Raw genomic sequence first — 19,775 nt, 5'->3', positions numbered from 1 at the left:
AAAAATGAAGGATTTTCATCAATTTACCAGCTAACTTGCTTCGGAGACACTGAAAATGAATGGAGTTGAACGGTGGAAAATGCAATGTTTGGAACTACAGGTCGCATGTGACACGCTTTACTTCCGCATTCCTCGATAACAATGGGAGTCTATGGAAGTGTCGCAACTCTCTTTTTCTATGGCTCTGCCACCCACCAGTACACCAAAAGAGTTAAGAGATGTGATTGGGCCAGCCCAGTGTCCGTATGGAATTAACCAATGGGCCGCTGTCCCTGCTTTATGGGCCGGTCGTTGGCCAATTTTAAGTTTATAAAAAATACATATATAAAGATTTATATTAAATATCATATCGGCCCCAAGTGCGCCGTCCAGATTACCAGTCCAGGCCTGACTGTACCTAATTTGGCTCACCAGTGGAAGGGCGTCATACGCTGTTCAGCGCCAAAGCATACCGCAAGGCTAAATTGAAGAAGAAGTGGGAAACTGACGTTTTATCACGTGGTGTAAAATGGCGTCAGGGCAACAGTGGGTGCTAGTGGAAATGGTGCAGGCATTCTACGAGGTAAGTTTGTTTCCATGATTAGCTGTGTTTAATTTGCGGCTTAATCCATTCTGTCAACTAATACTCACAATGAGTGTGTGTCGGACAAAAGTTCAGTTGTTTAGAAACGCCAGCTAGCCAGATTTTATTGTTTTACTGGAGACAAGATTGACAGATGGCTGTGGCCAATACCTGTCGAGGTACGGATGTGCTTTTACTTTTGAGTCCAATGATGGTGAGAAGATTTCACTTCGAGATTTTCTCCTAAGAAACAGGAAGTTAACTGAAATTAATTTTAATCTATTTAACACCACTCTATTTACAGCATTCATTCAAAGTTGAAATACTTTTGGATTACACGCAATTCAGCACGTTTTTAGTTGTTGCTAAATGACATTGTGCTGTTGTATCACTGTTAAATTGTAGAGTATCTTGTTAGCTTCAGCTCAGTCTTGTTGGCTAGACTGGAAATTCCAAAGGAACGCCCTATTGGGCTTTTTGATTGCGTCAACATAGCATAGCCACTAGACCAGGGGTCCCCAAACTTTTTTCTGCAAGGGCCACAACTTTTCCTTTCTTTAATGTGGGGCCAGGTCGGTCTGTAACAGAAAATTACATGGGCCGGAGTGACTACCAGTATAATTGTGATTATGATTTTAAATGTATTTATTATGCTAGATTCGTTTATTTTTGTCATGTACCGTACATCCGTAGCTACATATCAAGGGATATATAGCCTGTTAAAAGAGCATTATTACTATCGTAATGACCTTTTTTCATATTCATTAAATCAAAACATTTACTTACTTATGCAGTGTGAACCTTTTTTTGAACATTTTTTATAAATAAAAATGTCTCTGGCATTGTTCAGAGGGCCGATCCAAATTCATAGTTTGGCGACCCCTGCACTAGACAGACGAACTTTTAAAGATTTCCAAGTCTCAATCATGCATTTTGGGTGTTCCTTCCCTAGTCCCTACACTGTTCAGTGTGTTGTTCCCTCCCCTGTTCCTTTATCATCCTATTAGTACATGTTGATGGAACCACAAAAATAAATCAAAGGTTTCATGTTTCTCTTCACAGGCACCTGCTTACCATCTGATCTTGGAAGGGATCCTTATCTTATGGATCATCAGACTCCTGTTTTCCAAAACCTACAAACTTCAGGAACGTTCTGATCTTAATGAGAAGGTAACAGAAAGCAGTACAAAAAAATCTTGGAAAGTCAGATCTCCATCAAAAATAATTTAGATTGCTTGACGGCTTGCTTAGCACAATTTAACAATGCAATACTCTCAGAAATGCCAAAAGCTCAGTCTGGTTTTATTTTGCTCAAGTAATTTGACCTGGAGACGTTTATAGTATGTTTTTAATGTGGTGTTTGTCCACCACAGGAAAAAGAGGAATTGATTGAAGAATGGCAACCAGAACCTCTTGTTCCTCCTGTTTCCAAAGACCACCCTTCACTAAATTATGATATTGTAACAGGGTTAGTAAATTATATTAGTATTTTGTATAAAAGTTTTTATAAAAGTAGTATTTTGTGTAAAAGTAGGGTATTTGCTACAAGCTCTGGATAAGAGCGTTTGCTAAATGACTAAATGTAAGTACCACTCAGTGGGCTACAAATGTGGGCTACTGATTACCACTTTTAGCAACAGTAGCCAATGCCAAGTTTTTGTGATCTACACCTGAGCTAATGAGTCAAATTTTGGTTTTAACTGTGTTGTTTTTAGCTAATGGAAATAAATTATTTTTTTCAGCCCACCAAGCCACAGAATCATTGTTAATGGAAAAGAGTGCATTAACTTTGCCTCATTTAACTTCTTGGGTTTTCTCGACAATGAGCGGGTGATGGTTGGTAGTTAAATTATATTGTCTTTAAGTTATTAGTATGACACAGGCCATTTGTAGTTAACTTATCCAATTTTACCATCTTTCCTTGCAGCAAAAGGCCCTTGCATCTCTCAAGAAGTATGGTGTTGGTACTTGTGGCCCAAGAGGATTCTATGGAACCTTTGGTACGTCAACAAACCAAAACACCACCAAAAAACAGAATGTTTAATTTAATTGGATATACCCCAGTCAATAGTCATGAATGTAAACTGAAATTATACTATTATCTCAGTCCCTGGCAGTGCTCAACCTTAAGTTGTCCTCTTATCCGGGATAAACACCTTTTTTGTTAGACAAATGGAAAGTTAAAATACTATGCATAGTTTGTTTTAGAAAAATGTGCAAAGCTTTGTTAAACTGGGTTTTGTGTCAATACAGATGTACATTTGGAACTGGAGGATCGCTTGGCCAAGTTCATGCGAACAGAAGAGGCCATTATCTATTCCTATGGCTTTGCAACAATTGCAAGTGCAATACCTGCATATTCCAAGAGAGGGGATATAGTGTTTGTGTAAGTGCCTTTTTTAGACTAATTTTGGAATTCTTGAACAGATTTCTGATAAGCATGTGTGATTATCCAGGGATGAAGCGGCATGCTTCTCTATACAGAAGGGCCTTCAAGCCTCCCGCAGTTTCATCAAATACTTCAAGCACAATGACATGGATGACCTTGAGCGACTCCTCAAAGAGCAGGAGATTGAGGATCAGAAGGTTAGAAAGCAGCAGCCATTTTGTAATGCCATCTTTGACAGATATCGACATTTTGAAAGCTTCAGAAATAAAACATAACTTGAATTTTCTTCCAGAACCTTCGGAAAGCTAAAGTAACCAGGAGATTTATCGTAGTTGAGGGGCTGTACATAAACACAGCAGATGTGTGTCCTCTCCCAGAACTGGTGAGATACAACTAGTCTGTATGCTGTGTGATTGGATGTTGTAAAAACTTAAATAATTTTACTTATTGGCCTATGTTATGGCACTGGTTGATGATGTACAGGAAATCTGATGCAAAGATTGCTCATAATGGCTTTTAATGCTAATTTGTTCATGTGCACCAGGTAAAGCTGAAATACAAGTACAAAGTACGCATCTTCTTGGAGGAGAGCGTGTCATTTGGTGTACTTGGCAAGCATGGACGTGGGGTTACCGAACACTTTGGGGTCAATGTGAGTGTGAAGTTTATTTGACTATATATTACAATTATTTATTTGGCAAAGCGTGTAATTTTTTTATGTGTTCATTAGAATTCCATTCTGCTGAAATATCAACTAAGGGTTCTAGTTTGTCTGATTTTAGATTGACGATATAGACCTTATCAGTGCAAACATGGAAAACGCTGTGGCCTCTATAGGTGGCTTCTGCTGTGGAAGGTCGTTTGTCATAGACCATCAGGTACAGTCTATTGGATTTGACACGTATTTACTTTGTCACAAACATAGTAAGAGTAATTGACCATTGTTCAATTGCTTATTGGCTACTCCTTTCAGAGAAAATAGACATTCATTCCCTGACGACAGTCCTATCAGACATTCAATATGGTACATTTTATGATTAAAGGTAATACACATATCCAAGTCAGGAGTTCAGTAGTGGACTTCAGTAGGACTGAATAAATAGTGAATACTTATTGTTTTTGTTATCGAAGTGTTTGTTTTTTACAGAAGCTAAGTGTTTGTGTCTGTCTGTTATAGCGTCTGTCAGGTCAGGGATACTGTTTCTCTGCCTCCCTACCCCCGATGCTTGCTGCTGCTGCCATTGAAGCCCTCAACATCATGGAGGAGGACCCGGGTATACACTCACGCGCACACACACACAGTCTAAATAAGTACAACATCCCTGTCTCCCCCGAAAAGGTGTGCATTCATTATTTCCCCCCCCCCCTCCCCTCGTACTTATATCCAGATTTTTCATAGTAAGCCTGGCATTATCTGTTCAAGAGAACAGAGAACTTATTGACAAGTGTGTTTTTGTAGTTACAATAAATGGCTCCAGGTTTTGCTTCAGTGAATTTGCAGGGCTTTAGGGAAAGTGTGCACACACCTGACAACCTGGACAGCTTCTCTTTGCTGACTACTCCCAGAAACGTAACTTCAAAAAAGGCCCCCAAAGGATAACTTTGTTTGTGTGGTTGTGTGTATGCAATATGCTGTTTACTCTATTAGTGCAAGAATATGTGCAGAAGTGCTTGATATGTCTGATACAATATTGAAAAAAGACAATACATATCACCCATGTCTTACACTGAGAGTAGGGAGTAGGTTTGAGTGCACTTGCCACCATTGAGCATCCCCCAATCTCTCTTGGAAGGTAAAATAATTACCGTCCACCAGTTGGTATTTTCACTATCTGAGAGTGGAAAATGCTGGAGATGCTGAAGTTCCCTTTCTTCTTTCTTTCAGGTATTTTTTCTGTACTGAGGGAAAAGTGCAAACATGTCCACTCTGCATTGCAGGGGTAAGATAAATCTGCCATTATTTGTTTTCATTCATTTTGTGTGTTGTTTTATTCTGTGACTACAATCACACAGACTTGTAATAAACATGTTAACAGTTTACATATCTATGCAGTATATTTACAATAATGTATTTTCCGTTCAAATATTGACATTCATAAGGGTTGGTTTGGTTAGAAGAGAAATGTCAGTGTGTGCACATTTTTTTATTTAAGCAATCACATTGAAATACAGAATACTTTCTGAATCCACTGTAGTTCCTATTTGATGGAAACATTTATGTAAATGGAAGGATTATGGAATACTTATGGAAGGTTTAGAAAATACATTTTTGTTGCTCAACAAATGTAAACCAAAGTCAGGAATCTCAGATTAATTGATCATTAACAACAATTACTTTGTTGTTAACGATCTCATCAGCCCAATAAGATAAGTCTCAACAGTACTCTATTCTGTATTGTGTGATTATGTTTATTTTTTCAGTTCTTAAATTCATAGATTATTTCAAACATGAATCAGAATCAGCTTTATTCCCCAAGTAAGTTTGCACAAACAAGGAATTTACTATGGCAGGAAGGTGCATACGGTAAACATATGAGTTTTAAATATAAAATGTACAACAGTATCTAAAATAATTCTAACCAGTACTATACAAAAGACTGCTTCTGTGTTTTACATACACATTGTCTTTCTGGTTATGTTAACATTCTGCCGTGTCTGTTTATCGTGCTGTCTTGCTTCATCCTAATTGTACATCTCACAAATCTCTTATGTTCAATTCCACCCTGCTTAAATTGGCTGTTTACTTACTGAGACTGTAGAGGCAATGCATGAAAATGTTGTGGATAACTGTACCACAGTGATGTAAGGAGTATTTAAAATCTGAAACGGGAGTCAGGTGGCTGAGCGGTGAGGGAGTCGGGCTAGTAATCTGAAGGTTGCTAGTTTGATTCCCAGCCGTGTCAAAATGACGTTGTGTCCTTGGGCAAGGCACTTCACCCAACTTGCCTCGGGGGGAATGTCCCTGTACTTACTGTAAGTCGCTCTAGATAAGAGCGTCTGCTAAATGACTAAATTTAAATTTAATTTAAAATTTAAATTTAAATGTAAAGCATTTGGAAGTCAGCAGGGGATTTCTTGGAATTGCAACAAACAGGTCAGGATCCTGTAAGAACTTCTTCATGAAAACAGTATTTTAAACATAGGTTCAGTTCAAATAAATCACTAAGTGTTGGGATTCACAGTATGTTCCATGGTTTGGGTTATAAGTCGTTTGATATCATACTGAACTGAATCATGTTTCCCCATACAATGTCACTGTAACTGGAGCAAAGATTAGGACGATTCTAAGGGCCCTGGTCAGACAGGGGGCCCAGCAGAACACCATACTTTCCTGTATGATTTGGGGCTTGGGGTCCAGAGTTCAAATTAGTCAGGGGGCCCAGAAACCCTAGCGTAAAACCCTGTCTCCAATCTTCACCTAAAACCTCATTGCTCGTTCAGTTTCATTTTCTGCATTGCAGAACACCTGGTCTGAAGGTGGTTGGGAAGTCTTTCGCCCCTGCACTTCACCTGCAGCTGGAGAGAAGCTCTGGATCCAGAGAGACTGATGTGAAAACTCTCCGCAACATTGTAGATTATGTAAGGAACTTTTCTTTCCAACTAAAAAGTTTGCTGTTTGGTTTTAGGTGAAGTGAGTGTTTTCACTGTCCCTCATCAATGGAATTATTTATCCTTAAGTTATGATTTTCGTACAGTGGAAATGGGAATTAACCTTACTTGTCAGGTGGTTTGTTATGAATCCAGCTCTCGCAAAGTTAAATGGGAATGGCATAGAGCTGGAATTCAATTTTATCTCCTTGAGTTTGTGTGTGTAGGCCTAACTTTTTTTATTTTTTATTTGCCAGTGTTTGGACAGACAGGTGGCGCTCACCCTGGCTCGGTACCTAGAGAAAGAAGAGCGATTCCTCCCTCAACCTACGTAAGTGCCAAACAGCATCATGTAGTGGTATTAGTTTGTTAGTTACATTTACATTTAGTCATTTAGCAGACACTCTTATCCAGAGCGACTTACAGTAAGTACAGGGACATTCCCCAGAGGCAAGTAGGGTGAAGTGCCTTGCCCAAGGACACAACGTCATTGGCCTGGCGGGGAATCGAACCGGCAACCTTCTGATTACTAGCCCGATTCCCTAACCGCTCAGCCACCTGACAGCCATGTTACGCTTAACCTGAGTACTGTCGATGTCATTCATTTTAAATTCTCTGTTTGCAAGAATTCCCTTCAGTTAAGGAGGCGGTGAATGCATGTTGTCACCTGCCTATGATTTCTGTGAATGTATAAGCTGTAAATTAAGAACGTTTCTTAACAAATTGCACTGGCTGGACATCTTCTCTAAAAGTAACAGTAATACATTGTAAGACAAACTAGAACACTTGAAATCAATCCAGCTGCTATGCAATGCCACCACCGCATGTTTTGACAACATAATGTCTCCACAGCATTCGTGTGGTGGTAACTATCGAGCAGACAGAAGATGAGATTGAGAAAGCTGCATCCTGTATCAGGGAAGCAGCTCTGGCATTACTCAAATGATTCCCTGTTCCGACTGCAACGGAACCTGGATTTCTCAACCGTCTAACACTCACAGGGTCCACCTGTTGGCCTGCCAGAGTATAAGGGGAGAGGGATCGTCCATTGATGCAAGACAAGGTTTTCTCATCCAAAAACTAAAGGCTCGGAAGACATGAACAGTGGATGACCATGTGACATGAGGAGCTATGTCAATACCTAATACTTTATCTTTCCTTCTTGCAGCTACTTTTTGTTGATTTGATCTTTGCCTTAACTTTTGTTCTTGTGTTTTTTTTGTACTGTATCCCAGATATGTTTAATTTTCTTATTAGATCTGTGAATGTACAAAATGGACCTTATTTTGAGTTTGGGAATATTTTACTTTGAATTATGGTTAGGTCTTAAACAACTCATACAAATATAAATTCTATTTTAGAATTCTGTATCCAAATGACTACATTTCATATGTTGTTTTCAAAAAGCTTGTGTTAATGTGAACAAGATTTCCTATTTTGACCAAAGGCAGACCTTGAATATTCCTGCTCCATGATATATTTTTCTTACTGTCTTTTGGCTACTACTGAATATTCTTTTTCAAGGGGTCACTAATTTAAAGTTTATTTAGTTTAAATTCATGCATCTCATACCACTTGAACTGATATTACATTTTACTTTATTTTACATAAGTTAGCCTAGGCCATTTTTTATTACTTTGTTAAATGTTGTTCATGAATAATCGATTTCAAATCGATTTGTTTGCAATTTAACTGCCATTGTTGAATCACAGGATTGTTACTCAAGTCTTTGTTTTCAAGTCTTGTGCAAAATGTGGTGATTACATAAATGTTATGCTTGCAGATTTTTCTGCTTTAATCAACTTGCACTATTGTAGACTAATGGACATCAATCTCTATTTCACCCTAAAGCCAGCTTTATAGCCATTATTACTTTGTATAGGCTATCACAATTTTAAGCCTATTGTACGTTGCATACAAAATGCAGTTTGTGCCTTTGTGTTGCTGCTAACCTAATGAATGAATATTAGTCAAATAAATTGGGCAAAGTGGGTGGTTAGCCATTTAGTGACTGTGTTTTTGTGCTGGGGTTGTACACTATCTAGGTACATATTACATGTCATTTTGTCGCTGTAGTTTCCCTAGTAACCTTTGTGTTCTAAATAGTAACCTACTTAATACAGCTCTGGAAAAGAATGACCACTGCACCTTTTTCTTGCCTTAAATTTTTTTTTTGAGAAGGTCAATTTTGAGTGAAGAACAGAAGGGTAAAATAGAAAAAAAAAAAAAAGGTGCAGTGGTCTTTTCAGAGCAGTATTAATTAAAAGTTGTCACCAACGTTTAAAAGATTCCACCCCTAGATGGCGTGTCTTTCCCAAGAAAGCAGTCCCTCTTTTGGAGAGCGATTCAAGATAGTCTACGTCATGTGTTGAGCACGTTCACTTTTCAGCAAGGATACCTTGGTTGCATAGGAAAAGATCGACTCTCGACGCTCTCAGTTTGCCGCAAGGGATGCAAGTTACACTTTTTTGGTCTCCCAAATGCAACAGAGAGGGTTTTTATCGCATACCTTCCATTTAAAAATTTGAACTCCCTTTTGATTTAGGAATGTGTTTTTTCTCGGATCTTTGGTGATTTCAACAACAGAATTTGTCCCTCCACTAGAACAATCTCCAAAGCAGAATTGTAAATCGGATGCGACCCTGAGGTCAAGTTTCATATAACTGACGAGTCCACCCAGGAGCAATGGCAAGGATAATGGCTGATGTGCTTATCAACTCGGTGAAAACTTTACTTCTGGCTGTCGTCGTAGCTCAAAGTTGGAGATGCACAGGTACGTGTCCATGTGATGGGAACTTGAGTGATAATAAATTATGAAAAGAATTGAGGTCATAAGGATATTTAACTGGAATGACTAATTGTTAAATTCTTCTGAAGAAAGACGTTTCCCCCACGATCTGCACATCTTCAAGGGTGCGAGAGTCTTAGTTCACCTTGATGTCATGCACAAATGTGATTTCTTGAACTGATGATTTTTTTTACTTGGGTGCGTTCGTCTATATTAAGGCGTTTTGTAAAATCAATCCACAATACCCTGTTTTGGGTGTTTATAAATGTAACAGACTGCTTGGTTGCACCTACAAAGCTAGTTGTAATAAAACAATGGGAAAAAAAGTCTTAACTTGAGTAAAATCCAAATAATTGACAGAAATGTATTAGGGTATAGCAAAGTAGAATAACGTTGGGTATGTTAATATTCGAGACTTGGCAGACTTCCCAATTAATTTACTCTCAGTAGGAGTGAGATGTTGAGATCTCCTGTACTTTTCTTTGGTCTCCAAGTTGTGCAATTGGGTGTCAAGTCAGGGGGGATGGGCCCCTGATTAGCGCACTATCACTCTATATAGTTATGTCGTTTGCTCTAGGAAAAGCTTCGGACTTCATTTGTAGCTATGGTGGACTACCATGGTAAGTACTGGCTAAACTAATGTTAATGGTAAAAGCAGTCATTTGATTGAAAAGGTTATGGACGTGACTTTGGAGTTGCTTTCAATTTCTGTAGAATTGTAATTATAAATGGGGCTAGTTAATTTTACTATTCCCTTAAATGTACAATTTCCATAAACTAGCTCTATTCCGATAGTTGGTAGAACTGTCTTACTAGGGCTTTGGTTATAAATAGAATTGCAAATTGATGTAGATGGGGCTAGGACAGGTTTCCCATGGCCTTTGGAGGTGCAAGCAGGGGGTATCCACAGAAGGATCACCTCCTTTTGCTCCTCACCCACCTCCCATCAAAAGGTGTTGGGGGACATCAAACCAGGCCATTGACATGGTAATTGATTCACTTGCTAATAGTGGCTTGTGAACCTACAGGCCATTGTCTTAGAGCCCAACAAAGGAACATTCCTTGAAGAGGAATTGTTTTTTTTAAATGTGAATGACTGGAGTAAGTCATTGAGTCCCTGAGCTGAGGACTATTCCAATTAACTGGAATGATTATGTGTATATTGTCTAAATTCTGTCTTTTATCTAGTCTTTCTTGTTAATGCAGTATTTACATGAAATTGAAGGGTTGGCTGCCTTGTGTGCAAGGCATGGCACAAGCAAGGCAACATCCAGATGAACGTTTGACTTTGTAGCTCCACTATTGACTAGATCTTTTTTTCCTATCCAAAATTAAAAGCAATTCCCTGAGTTTCCCCATTGGTGCTTAGCTTGTTACTCTCTGAAACTTGATATAGGATGGATATATGATGGATGTGTAGTCATGTTCTGTGTAGAATTAACTGTTGCAAAGAGGTGCCCTTTAATGAGTCAATTTGATTGAGAATAATAAACATCTGTCATAGTAGGGTGGATCCCATCTGTGGTTTGTAATGGTTGGTCAACAACAGCAACAGATGGTCACTAGCACACCAGGATACATGGCACACTCATTGAGGACAGATCATAAATTGTTGCAGAGCAGGGGACGTAAGCAAAGGGCAGGTTTATCTCTTTTAGAAACTTTTACTGATCCCCACAATCAACCTCACCACAGAGCTGTGAAGTGAAGCGAGAGGTAGGCATTGGACATGGTTGAAGAGTTAGCCAGAGTTCACTCTGTTAATCTTGTGTTAACCAAGGCTATGTGGGAAATCTTCAAAGAAGGCCGATGCCCGGGGTCCAGGCCCAAAGGTTTTTCTCCTTTCACAGGAGCAAAGTGGGAGTTGATCCCCTTAGCTTTTCTAAATATTTAATCCCTCCACATAGCCTACATTAGGGGACTAAGAAAGGTTATTAGTGATACTTGTGTTCGTTGATATGCATTCAAATGGCCAGTGTTTAGATATTAAGTTGTGTTGCTTTGCTGACAAATGTACTGTAGGGGTTCAAGAATCAAGTGTTTCCATATCACAGTGACCTCCTGAAAGGCAGTTATAAATTGTGTCTTTGTTCTTTCTTGGAAGTTGGCCTACTTGTTAGCTGGTGATGAGTATAAGGAGAGAACTGAAACTGATATGAGAGTGATGCTTATCATGTATTTTACAGCTATGTAAGAGTTGGGGAGAGGGAAGGAATAGGCTCTAGACTAGAGCTTGTTTCTCATGCTATATTGAATACTACCATATATTACAATGACTTGATTGTTTGACTTAGAAAACCCATGGAGATGTGCATTAATAATTACATTCAGTACCCACAGCCAATCTGAATCAAGGGCACACAGTGAGCAAACTGTCAAAAAAGTCAATCCTTAGAGTCTGGCCAAGAATCCAAACATGGAAATATTGAGAAAGGTCAAATAGACAAGCTTTCTTCAAACCAGACCAGGCTATATACATTGGCCCGAGGGACCCGGAAAAAGCCATGCTAGTCTACAGAGGCGTACACAAGACATACCTGAGGTTGTGGGAGAAGAGAGCCTGTGGTGATCTGGAGGCTTGGCTGAATGAGATCTCAGCATCACGTCATTAGATAATCTGACACATATGGAGTGCTGAGAGAGAATGAAGGATATGAGGTGGAGGATATTTTCTTAAATGAGAATGAGAATTTGCTGCAGGAGCAGGTACTTGATTAAAATACTCTTTTTAAAATGGACATTTGAAAGCTTGGTTTCCTTCAACCGATATGTACATACGTATCAGTGACCTGTGTTATTACCTCAAAATTTGACACACTGGCATTGAATGCAGTCACCCCCCCAGCACTAAGTAACAAAGAAGCCAAAGGCTCTACATAAATCAAAAGCACCTTTGAGTTCCAGTCCTAGGGAGGCACATTTTAAATGTGACGTTATCCCATTATATAAATATTCCATTTGTTGAATACAAAAGGATCTAAAGGAACATTTGATCTCACTTCTAAGTCCAATTCTTAGGGTCAGTTTCTCCATCTTATCTGACCTCTTATATGTTATGTTATGCTAGGTTGCTTGCGTTGTCTTGTCCCAAGAAGAGTTGGTGCGATAGACTAATGCGGGAGCGTCCGGGTTATTTTGTGCTATAGACTAATGCGTTCTCCAGAGAAGGGAGACTGGCATTGGTCACGGTTTGGAATGGAAGGGAGAAAACGGGACAACGGCAGATATCGCTATTAATTTTTACAAAAAAATTATGACGACGTAGTTAAGGCGGCAGGCGTGTGTTGCTTAGGCGGCTGCCTTAACTGAAAAGTGCTGCGGGAAACTCTGAGATTAGATGTTGCCCCTGACAGCTTTAAATCTTTGCAAAAGCACATTCAGACTTTATAATCAGGAAAATAGTCTGTGAAAGAAACCACACCACCAACATTAAATTTTCAGTGACAAAAGAAATACAAATGTGGTTGCCTTTTATTGGACAATATCACCCCCCCCAACCCTAAAGGCAAGTACAAATGTTTTGTTAAATATTGAATCTCCCAAGGAACGCAGTTTAGAATCAGCATGATTTTACCATTCTTAATTCTAAGTCATGCATGAAGGATAGGTGGATAAAGAAAAGAGAAGTGAATGTATTACTTTGCTGGTGACATTTTGCCTGTCTATTCTTGCACATTGTGTTATTATAGAAAACCCAAAACTAAGGTTCTGCCATTAGGGCTGTTGCTTTAACATAAACTGCTCAGCTCTGGTATTGTCTGTATTTATTTGGGGAGTCTAAAACCCTTGGTCATAATTTTTAATTGATGAGACTATTTCATATGGTTTCTGGCCCCTTGTTCCTTGAAGGGCTATGTTTACCCTGTATTACTTTGTCAGATTTTTTTCAACAGAGAAACTTACTGCATTCCATTCAATGTAAATAACTTTTTGTTCCTTATGCGAAAAAATAATATTTTCTTGGCCAAATGCTCCAGAAAAGGAAAAACTCTTAAAGACAATGGCTTGAATCCATTAACTGCTTTATTTTTTGGGCTGGATCATTTATTGGCATTTGATTGGGTGAAATTATTTTGATTGCATGCCAAACCAAACAGAATTTTTACTCATGCGAATTGTGAGCACATCCATACATTTATGGTTCCAGTAAAAAAAGAAAGAAAGAAATTGATGGTGAAAGGGATTTTCACCATCAATGACCGTAAAGGATGAGGATGACCGTAAATTCAAATTAAGATCGAGAGGAAAAGGAATGGAAGGGATAATGCATTAGTTTACAGGTGTGATAATAGTATAGTTCATATTACATTACATTACTCTTCAAGTGTGTCTGAAGAGCATGTGTTTGTATAGTCGTGGCCAAAAGTATTGGCAGTGATATACATTTTGTGTTTGCAAAGTTTGCTGGTTCAGAATTTGTGGATACTTTTTTCACGTTTCTATGAAATACTGGAAAACAATAATACACATTTCTTAGGTTTTGAAAGAATAGCCATTTTGAAATAGGCAGAATTTGATTAAAGGAATCAATCCTTTTTGATTTTGAAATTTTCTGCAGTAGCTAATTGCTAGATTTTGAGAGTTTTTGAACTGAATACATTCCCTGTTACTGTATAGATTTAGTAGTTGTATAATTTTCCAGCACACAATAGAAGTTTTTTACATTGCTTATGTGAGATTGCATTTAACCCCTATATGGATGTTGGTAAAGCCCTCATTTAAACTATATTCACCCAGGGACGTGTAAAAGGCCCATACATTAGGGTTGTTCCAGTAGTGGAATGAGGTTATGGAAAGAAGCCAAGGCTTTAGTTGGTAATGAAGGTGTGTTGAGGGGTTGCTTCCATTAATGTCTGTCACATTCCAGAGCTGCTGATTCTAACAGGCTTCACTATCCCATCTGGAGCACCAGGTGTTCCAAATAAGCCCTATGTTTCATGAACGGATACCCGGCCTCTATAATAGACATGAAAGACGTAGCAAGAAGAAGGATGCCTAAAATTCAAGAATGTTATCAAAGAATAAGAGAGCGTTAGTGGTAGAGATTTCGCATTCTCAGGTCTCAGGTTCTCAACGTAGTGTGAGTAATTTAAGATTTCCTGTACCACAGTTATGTGGTGAGCAACATATTTAGAATTTCCTAGTTTTCAATTGTGTTTTTGATAGGATTTTTTTTTTGTTCTGTAGATTGGCAGAAGGAAGTTAAATAGACTGAGCCCTACAGAAAAGAAAATGTGTGTAAAGATGTATGACTATTGTTTTGAATAAACTTCTGTCCTGATAGTGTGTTATGAGTATGTGTAAGTTTCTGGCTATGCTTTAGCAGTAAATTTAATAGTCACTGAAAATGCTTGGTTGACTGTTTCTGTCTTTGAGAAATTCTGCATCTATGAATATTAGAGATGCTCCGATCAGGTTTTTTGATGCCGATCACCGATCACTGAAATCAGTATCTGCCGATCCGATAATACCGATCACCGATCACGGTGTCGACTCCCTAACCGCTCAGCCATCTGACCCCCTGAATTGACAACCAATCCGTTCTATTGCAGGGAACGTGCAACATTCCAGTGTTGAAGCTCTCTCGCTTACTATAAAATGTGTAAATAATAATACATATTTAAATAATAATAAAAATATTAATCTTTAAATAAAAATCACAACAATAGAATCACATGTGCAACATTCCACTCTCTAGAGGCTCTCAAGAGAACTTGGAGCTTATACAGTAGCTTTCCTGTGGAAAAACAATAATACAAACTTAACTGCAACATAAACAGGCTATAGCCAAATATCCAATATGTTTCAAGTCAGTCAGTTTCAAGTCGATTAGTCTGCATTTAGGAGGAGATAACATACAGAATAAAGATTGAAGGTGCACAGGAAGTCAGCAATTAAACAAAAAAACAAAACATGTATATCTATCTGTATAGTGTCTCACTCACTCACTCTCAAATACTTCATTCACTCTCTCACTTCACGCACGCACTCACTCACTCACTCGGAGAGGGGGCATACTAGAGTATTCAAACCTTACTTCTGATTAAGCAGCATCACTGGCAGATTTGCCTTGATAAATATAAGCATATCAGCATTTTTAGGAGTCAACCTGTTCCTCTTCTCATCTAAAATATGTCCTGCTGTGCTGAAAAGTCGTTCGCTATCTACACTTGTACAAGGTGCGGAGAGGAAGACTCATGCTGCTTGTGCAAGAACAGGAAAGCGGTCTTTATTGGCCTTCCAAAAAGCAGTGGCTGTCTGTGACTGTTTTCGTTTGAATGCGGGTCTCACAGAGTAACGTCGCACATGTGCGATTCTGAAAATTCCAACCGACTATTTTCCGATAGACAAAAACTATGACAAAAGCTATAGTATGGCTTCAAAATTTACAATTAGGAGGCTAACAAGTAACACTAGCAGGTAGTAGCATTGCTACGAGTATTATGCTAGGTTGCTAGGTAAAGGAAGCTAACTAAAGCTAGCTAGCTTCCGTTTTGGAAAATTAACTGGTTGAAGCGTCGGAAATATTTGGAACTCACGCATCTAAAGGTTAAAGAATCGTTTCTTACCACTGGCGGCTTGAAATGCCTATCTAAAGTTTTATTGAAACGTCTCTGATAGTAGTTCTCGCAGATTTTATGTCATCTGATCGGCAAGAGCATGTTTGATCGGCCGTTTTGAGAACACCGATCAAAACCAATAATGGGAATATCGGCCGATATGGATCGGCGCCGATCAGATCGGAGCATTCCTAATGAATATTCAAATATGTAAATATCACAGGCCTTGTGCCTCGCTTACCACTGCTGCTTGTGCTAGTTTGAATGCTGAAAAAGCATTGTACCTCAGATGTCGTAGAAGTGCCTCACATGTAAGAACACCAGAAAACAGTTGACTGGCACTATGCCATCTGGTAACCTTAAGCAGCAACCTCATTGCATCATTTAACGCTACTATGAGCCCCCGTATAGGCTACTACTTTTCCTGTAGCTAAACCAAAGATGAGCTGTATGTCTGAACAATTAACATTTTACATTGACAGAACATATGCTAAACTTGCGAAGCAACATATTGCCCTGAGCATATAGTTTAAAACACTGTCAATAAATATCTCTCATCATTCAAATCATTAGTGACAAAATGGCCAAGCTATTTTATTTTATAAAGTGAAACAAAGGAAAAACTTTCCCATCTTCTGTACTTCTTACTGTCATGACATCTTTTTGTCCCTTACATTTAATGTCATAAACTTTGCCATATTGTGAGCATACTTTCAATAAATGCCTTAGCCCAGCACTATATGGACAAAACATTTGAGCATGCATGTGAGCCCGATGTCAGTAAATGCATTCCAACCATTACGGCAGCATAGTGGGATTTTTGGTCAATGTTGGAAGGAAGCTCCACAGTCATGTTTACATCCATATCCAAAAACTGCACCCTGTTTGCTCTTGAATGCTGGAGCCTTGGGTTTCTTTGCCTGGATTTGCATGTGGTTTTCAAATTTATGACATATCCTATATCCCCCCCCCCATATCTAGTTTGCCCAGGAAATGTTTGAATATCAGATTGTAGGGAAGAGCACAGACATCTCCCATTTCATTTACATTTACATTTAGTCATTTAGCAGACGCTCTTATCCAGAGCGACTTACAGTAAGTACAGGGACATTCCCCCGAGGCAAGTAGGGTGAAGTGCCTTGCCCATGGACACAACGTCAGTTGGCATGACCGGAAATCGAACTGGAAACCTTCGGATTACTAGCCCGATTCCCTCACCACTCAGCCACCTGACTCCCCGTAGAGGAGTAGAGGAATTCAGTAGAGGAATGTGAAAACACCTCTCTTGTGAAGAACTTTGCACTGATCTATCAAAGTATAGTCAAGGTCAGCCATTTTATAGGACATAAGAAACATAAGAAAAACACAAATTTGGAGGGAGTCAATTCAAAAGACCAAACTATCTATTTACTGCATGTTCTGGAGTCTTGCAGATACGTAACAAGAATGTGTCTCGGTTCTTAATCAGATTCCTTGCAGCTGAATAATGATTTTCACTGCTCATCTATTATGGATGGGTGTTTTTATCCTGTAGAACTTTAACATCTGGCTGACGAAGGTATGTTTAATGTTAGGTTTAGATTAGTTTTGGCCTTTGATAAACAATTATGCAGTGTTCTTAAATCTGTTCCCAATCTACCTCGTAAACAGTCACAGGACATTGTCTAATGTTTGATAAAGCATTCTTCCCCAACTATGTAATATTGTTTCATTTCCACTGCTGTTTTTTGTATTCATGTTCCTCCTGGGCCCCCTAGGCCCCTTGTCTAGCGTCCTACCTAACTGAGTTAAAATAAATGGGCCTGGTTCTAAACCAGGCATGTATAGAAAAGTTTCTGCTCTGCTCCCTTTTGATCCAGTCAACAGTGAAATTAGTTAATTTAGTGTTACCAAAATTGTTAAAGTAATTGTAGCAGTTTTGACAGGTGAAAGACAGGCAGTATTTTATAATGTTGAGTTTAGAAGCATCTTAGGGCTAGTGTTAGAATGAACCCAAACGAGTAGATGCTGTTCAAGAAGGCCCTACCTCCTTATTTGTTTCTGGTGTTTTGTTTTTACTTTACAGATATGTTCGGAACAGCTTGTTGTGAATGTTTGGAAACACCATTTGCGAACCATTAATTTTAACAAGTTGTTAGATGGAAAAGGAATTTGTCTCTGCCTAATCACACAGATACTTTGTTAAACATAGATTAGTAATGGAGACTACAATAGGATAGCTTGGAATGAAGCTTATGAAAATATTTTTAGCTGCTATTACAAACCTAAAACGTAAGTGCGTACTATTTGGCTGAAAGAGAATACACATCACACATTCTGCTTTTCTACTCTCCTGACTGTCATGGTAAAGACAAGGGGAAGGACAAATGTAGTTAACATTTTATAGTGTTCTGCACTCAGTTTTAACTAGACCTAAACAATTTGCCTCAAAGTTGACCAAACTGAGGTCAAAAACTCCCTTTAGTGTACACTAGCTTATCAGTTAACCAATAATATGTGAATGCATGTTTGCATCATTTATTATTGTTGTTTTTTAGCCTTCAAATCACAGAAGCTTCAAAGAATGCTGACTAAATTTTACGAGATACAAATTGTTGTTTTAACCCAGCCACTGGGATGGAGTTACCCCTCTGTAAACTACCTTGACAATGAGGGTGCAAACCCTGATTCTAGTGGGAGGAATGTCTAATTCCATATTATAATACGGGTGGTTGAAATCAAGCATTCTGATTGGTTGAGAGTGAGTCACGGGATGTGCTTTATTGAGCATAAAGTACTGTACGGTGTACAGGTGTTTACAGTACGCCTGTTTACATTTGCCTTAAAATGGAGCGTTCCATATTAGTGCGCACTCAAAATAATGGTTACATTTTTGGTTGTCATTGGTAATTTTCGTTGTCACTTGGTTGTCACTTGGTTGTCGTTGTCATTTTGTTGTCATTTCAAGATTAACAGTAAGCAAACATGTTTCATGTTAACTTCGATCTTTTGGGGGGAAGAACTTTTGATGAGTGGTTAGCCGAAGATGAGAGAGCAAGAGTGGTCGAAAGCGATGTCATCAGAGACGAAGGGGACATGAGAAACGTTTTCCATGGATGCACAATTAGTGGAAATATCCAAATCAATATAAGCAAACCGTAACATGTTTAGACCTAATGTTTAAAATAAATATTATTTTATTGAAAGTGTCCCATTGTCATTGTTGTTATTTTAAAGGCAGCTTTTATGAAATGAGCAGTCAATTGCGAGATCTAGCTAGCTAGCTAGCTAGGCTAACAAACGTGAAGTTCACAATGCTGTTTGTCCGTTGCATAGCAACAGCCACTGTTTACAGGGACTATTTTCTCTCGGCTACTGAAATGCGATACACAATGTTTGTTGTCTATAACTATTTTGTGCTGAAAGGCAGCTTACTATTTATTTACTATTTATAATTTTGCTGGCAACCGTATTATAAAAGCAATAAGGTACTCGAGGCAGTACTTTATCGCCAATAAAGTACGTGTTCAAGGGTGTTGTTAGGCCCGACGCGCAGCGGAGGGCCGGCAAACCCTGGAACACGAACTATATTGGCGATAAAGTACTGCCTCGAGTACTTAAATATGGGGTAACATTCCATTTGTATGCAAACACAATCTTGTTGCAAGATATGCTGATACTGCCAACAGAATGACAGTGCAAACTTGTTCTATGCCTGTTTTGGTGCTAGATTATTTAAGTGATTGAAAGTGATGTTTTGTTGTGTCTGCTGTTCAGGTACTGACAAGTTGTAGATTGTTTTTCAATTGATAATTATCTGAGAAACATAGCACTCTAAATCACAGGATGTCATAATAGATGTCTTTCTGAAACAGAATATGACCTGTTGTAGTAGTACTTTGGAATCTT

General features: G+C 38.7%; 2 protein-coding genes across 6 annotated transcripts in view; both read left to right on the top strand.

Moving 5' to 3' along the window:
* The first annotated feature begins 458 nt into the window (after positions 1 to 458).
* Positions 459 to 8,541, top strand: sptlc1 (serine palmitoyltransferase, long chain base subunit 1). Of its 3 annotated transcripts, XM_062484436.1 has the most exons (17): positions 459 to 562; positions 1,625 to 1,732; positions 1,936 to 2,030; positions 2,305 to 2,398; positions 2,490 to 2,562; positions 2,816 to 2,948; positions 3,019 to 3,148; positions 3,244 to 3,333; positions 3,496 to 3,603; positions 3,734 to 3,829; positions 4,129 to 4,225; positions 4,837 to 4,891; positions 6,016 to 6,045; positions 6,413 to 6,530; positions 6,797 to 6,870; positions 7,392 to 7,529; positions 7,934 to 8,541. In XM_062484436.1, the coding sequence occupies exons 1-16, from the start codon at positions 509 to 511 to the stop codon at positions 7,483 to 7,485; spliced, it is 1,449 nt and encodes a 482-aa protein (XP_062340420.1). In that variant the 5' UTR covers positions 459 to 508; the 3' UTR covers positions 7,486 to 7,529; positions 7,934 to 8,541. The 3 variants fall into 3 exon arrangements, 2 of the variants coding, with proteins under 2 accessions (XP_062340420.1, XP_062340421.1); XM_062484437.1 differs by lacking the exon at positions 6,016 to 6,045; XR_009932690.1 differs by lacking the exons at positions 6,016 to 6,045; positions 7,392 to 7,529; positions 7,934 to 8,541 and having other exon boundaries at positions 6,393 to 6,530.
* A 395-nt stretch (positions 8,542 to 8,936) lies between these two features.
* The window catches only part of ror2 (receptor tyrosine kinase-like orphan receptor 2), a 118,376-nt gene continuing 107,537 nt past the window's right edge, over positions 8,937 to 19,775 (top strand). For all 3 annotated transcript variants that reach the window (XM_062484424.1, XM_062484423.1, XM_062484422.1), the window contains exon 1: positions 8,937 to 9,312. In XM_062484424.1, the coding sequence (XP_062340408.1) occupies positions 9,225 to 9,312 (88 nt within the window). In that variant the 5' untranslated portion in view covers positions 8,937 to 9,224. The remainder of the gene's footprint in view (positions 9,313 to 19,775) is intronic.

This window comes from Osmerus eperlanus, chromosome 18 (genome assembly GCF_963692335.1).
Source record: "Osmerus eperlanus chromosome 18, fOsmEpe2.1, whole genome shotgun sequence".
Classification (NCBI taxonomy): Eukaryota; Metazoa; Chordata; class Actinopteri; order Osmeriformes; family Osmeridae; genus Osmerus; species Osmerus eperlanus.
Note: the sequence above shows the minus strand (reverse complement) of the source record. Positions and strands in the feature narration are given on the sequence as shown.

Excerpts from the sequence above, each read along its gene's own strand:
- sptlc1 (XM_062484436.1), top strand. The coding sequence starts at position 509 with ATGGCGTCAGGGCAACAGTGGGTGCTAGTGGAAATGGTGCAGGCATTC. Across the intron at positions 6,046-6,412 it reads CTTGGAATTGCAACAAACAG|AACACCTGGTCTGAAGGTGG; the intron begins GTCAGGATCCTG and ends TCTGCATTGCAG. Across the intron at positions 6,871-7,391 it reads CGATTCCTCCCTCAACCTAC|CATTCGTGTGGTGGTAACTA; the intron begins GTAAGTGCCAAA and ends ATGTCTCCACAG.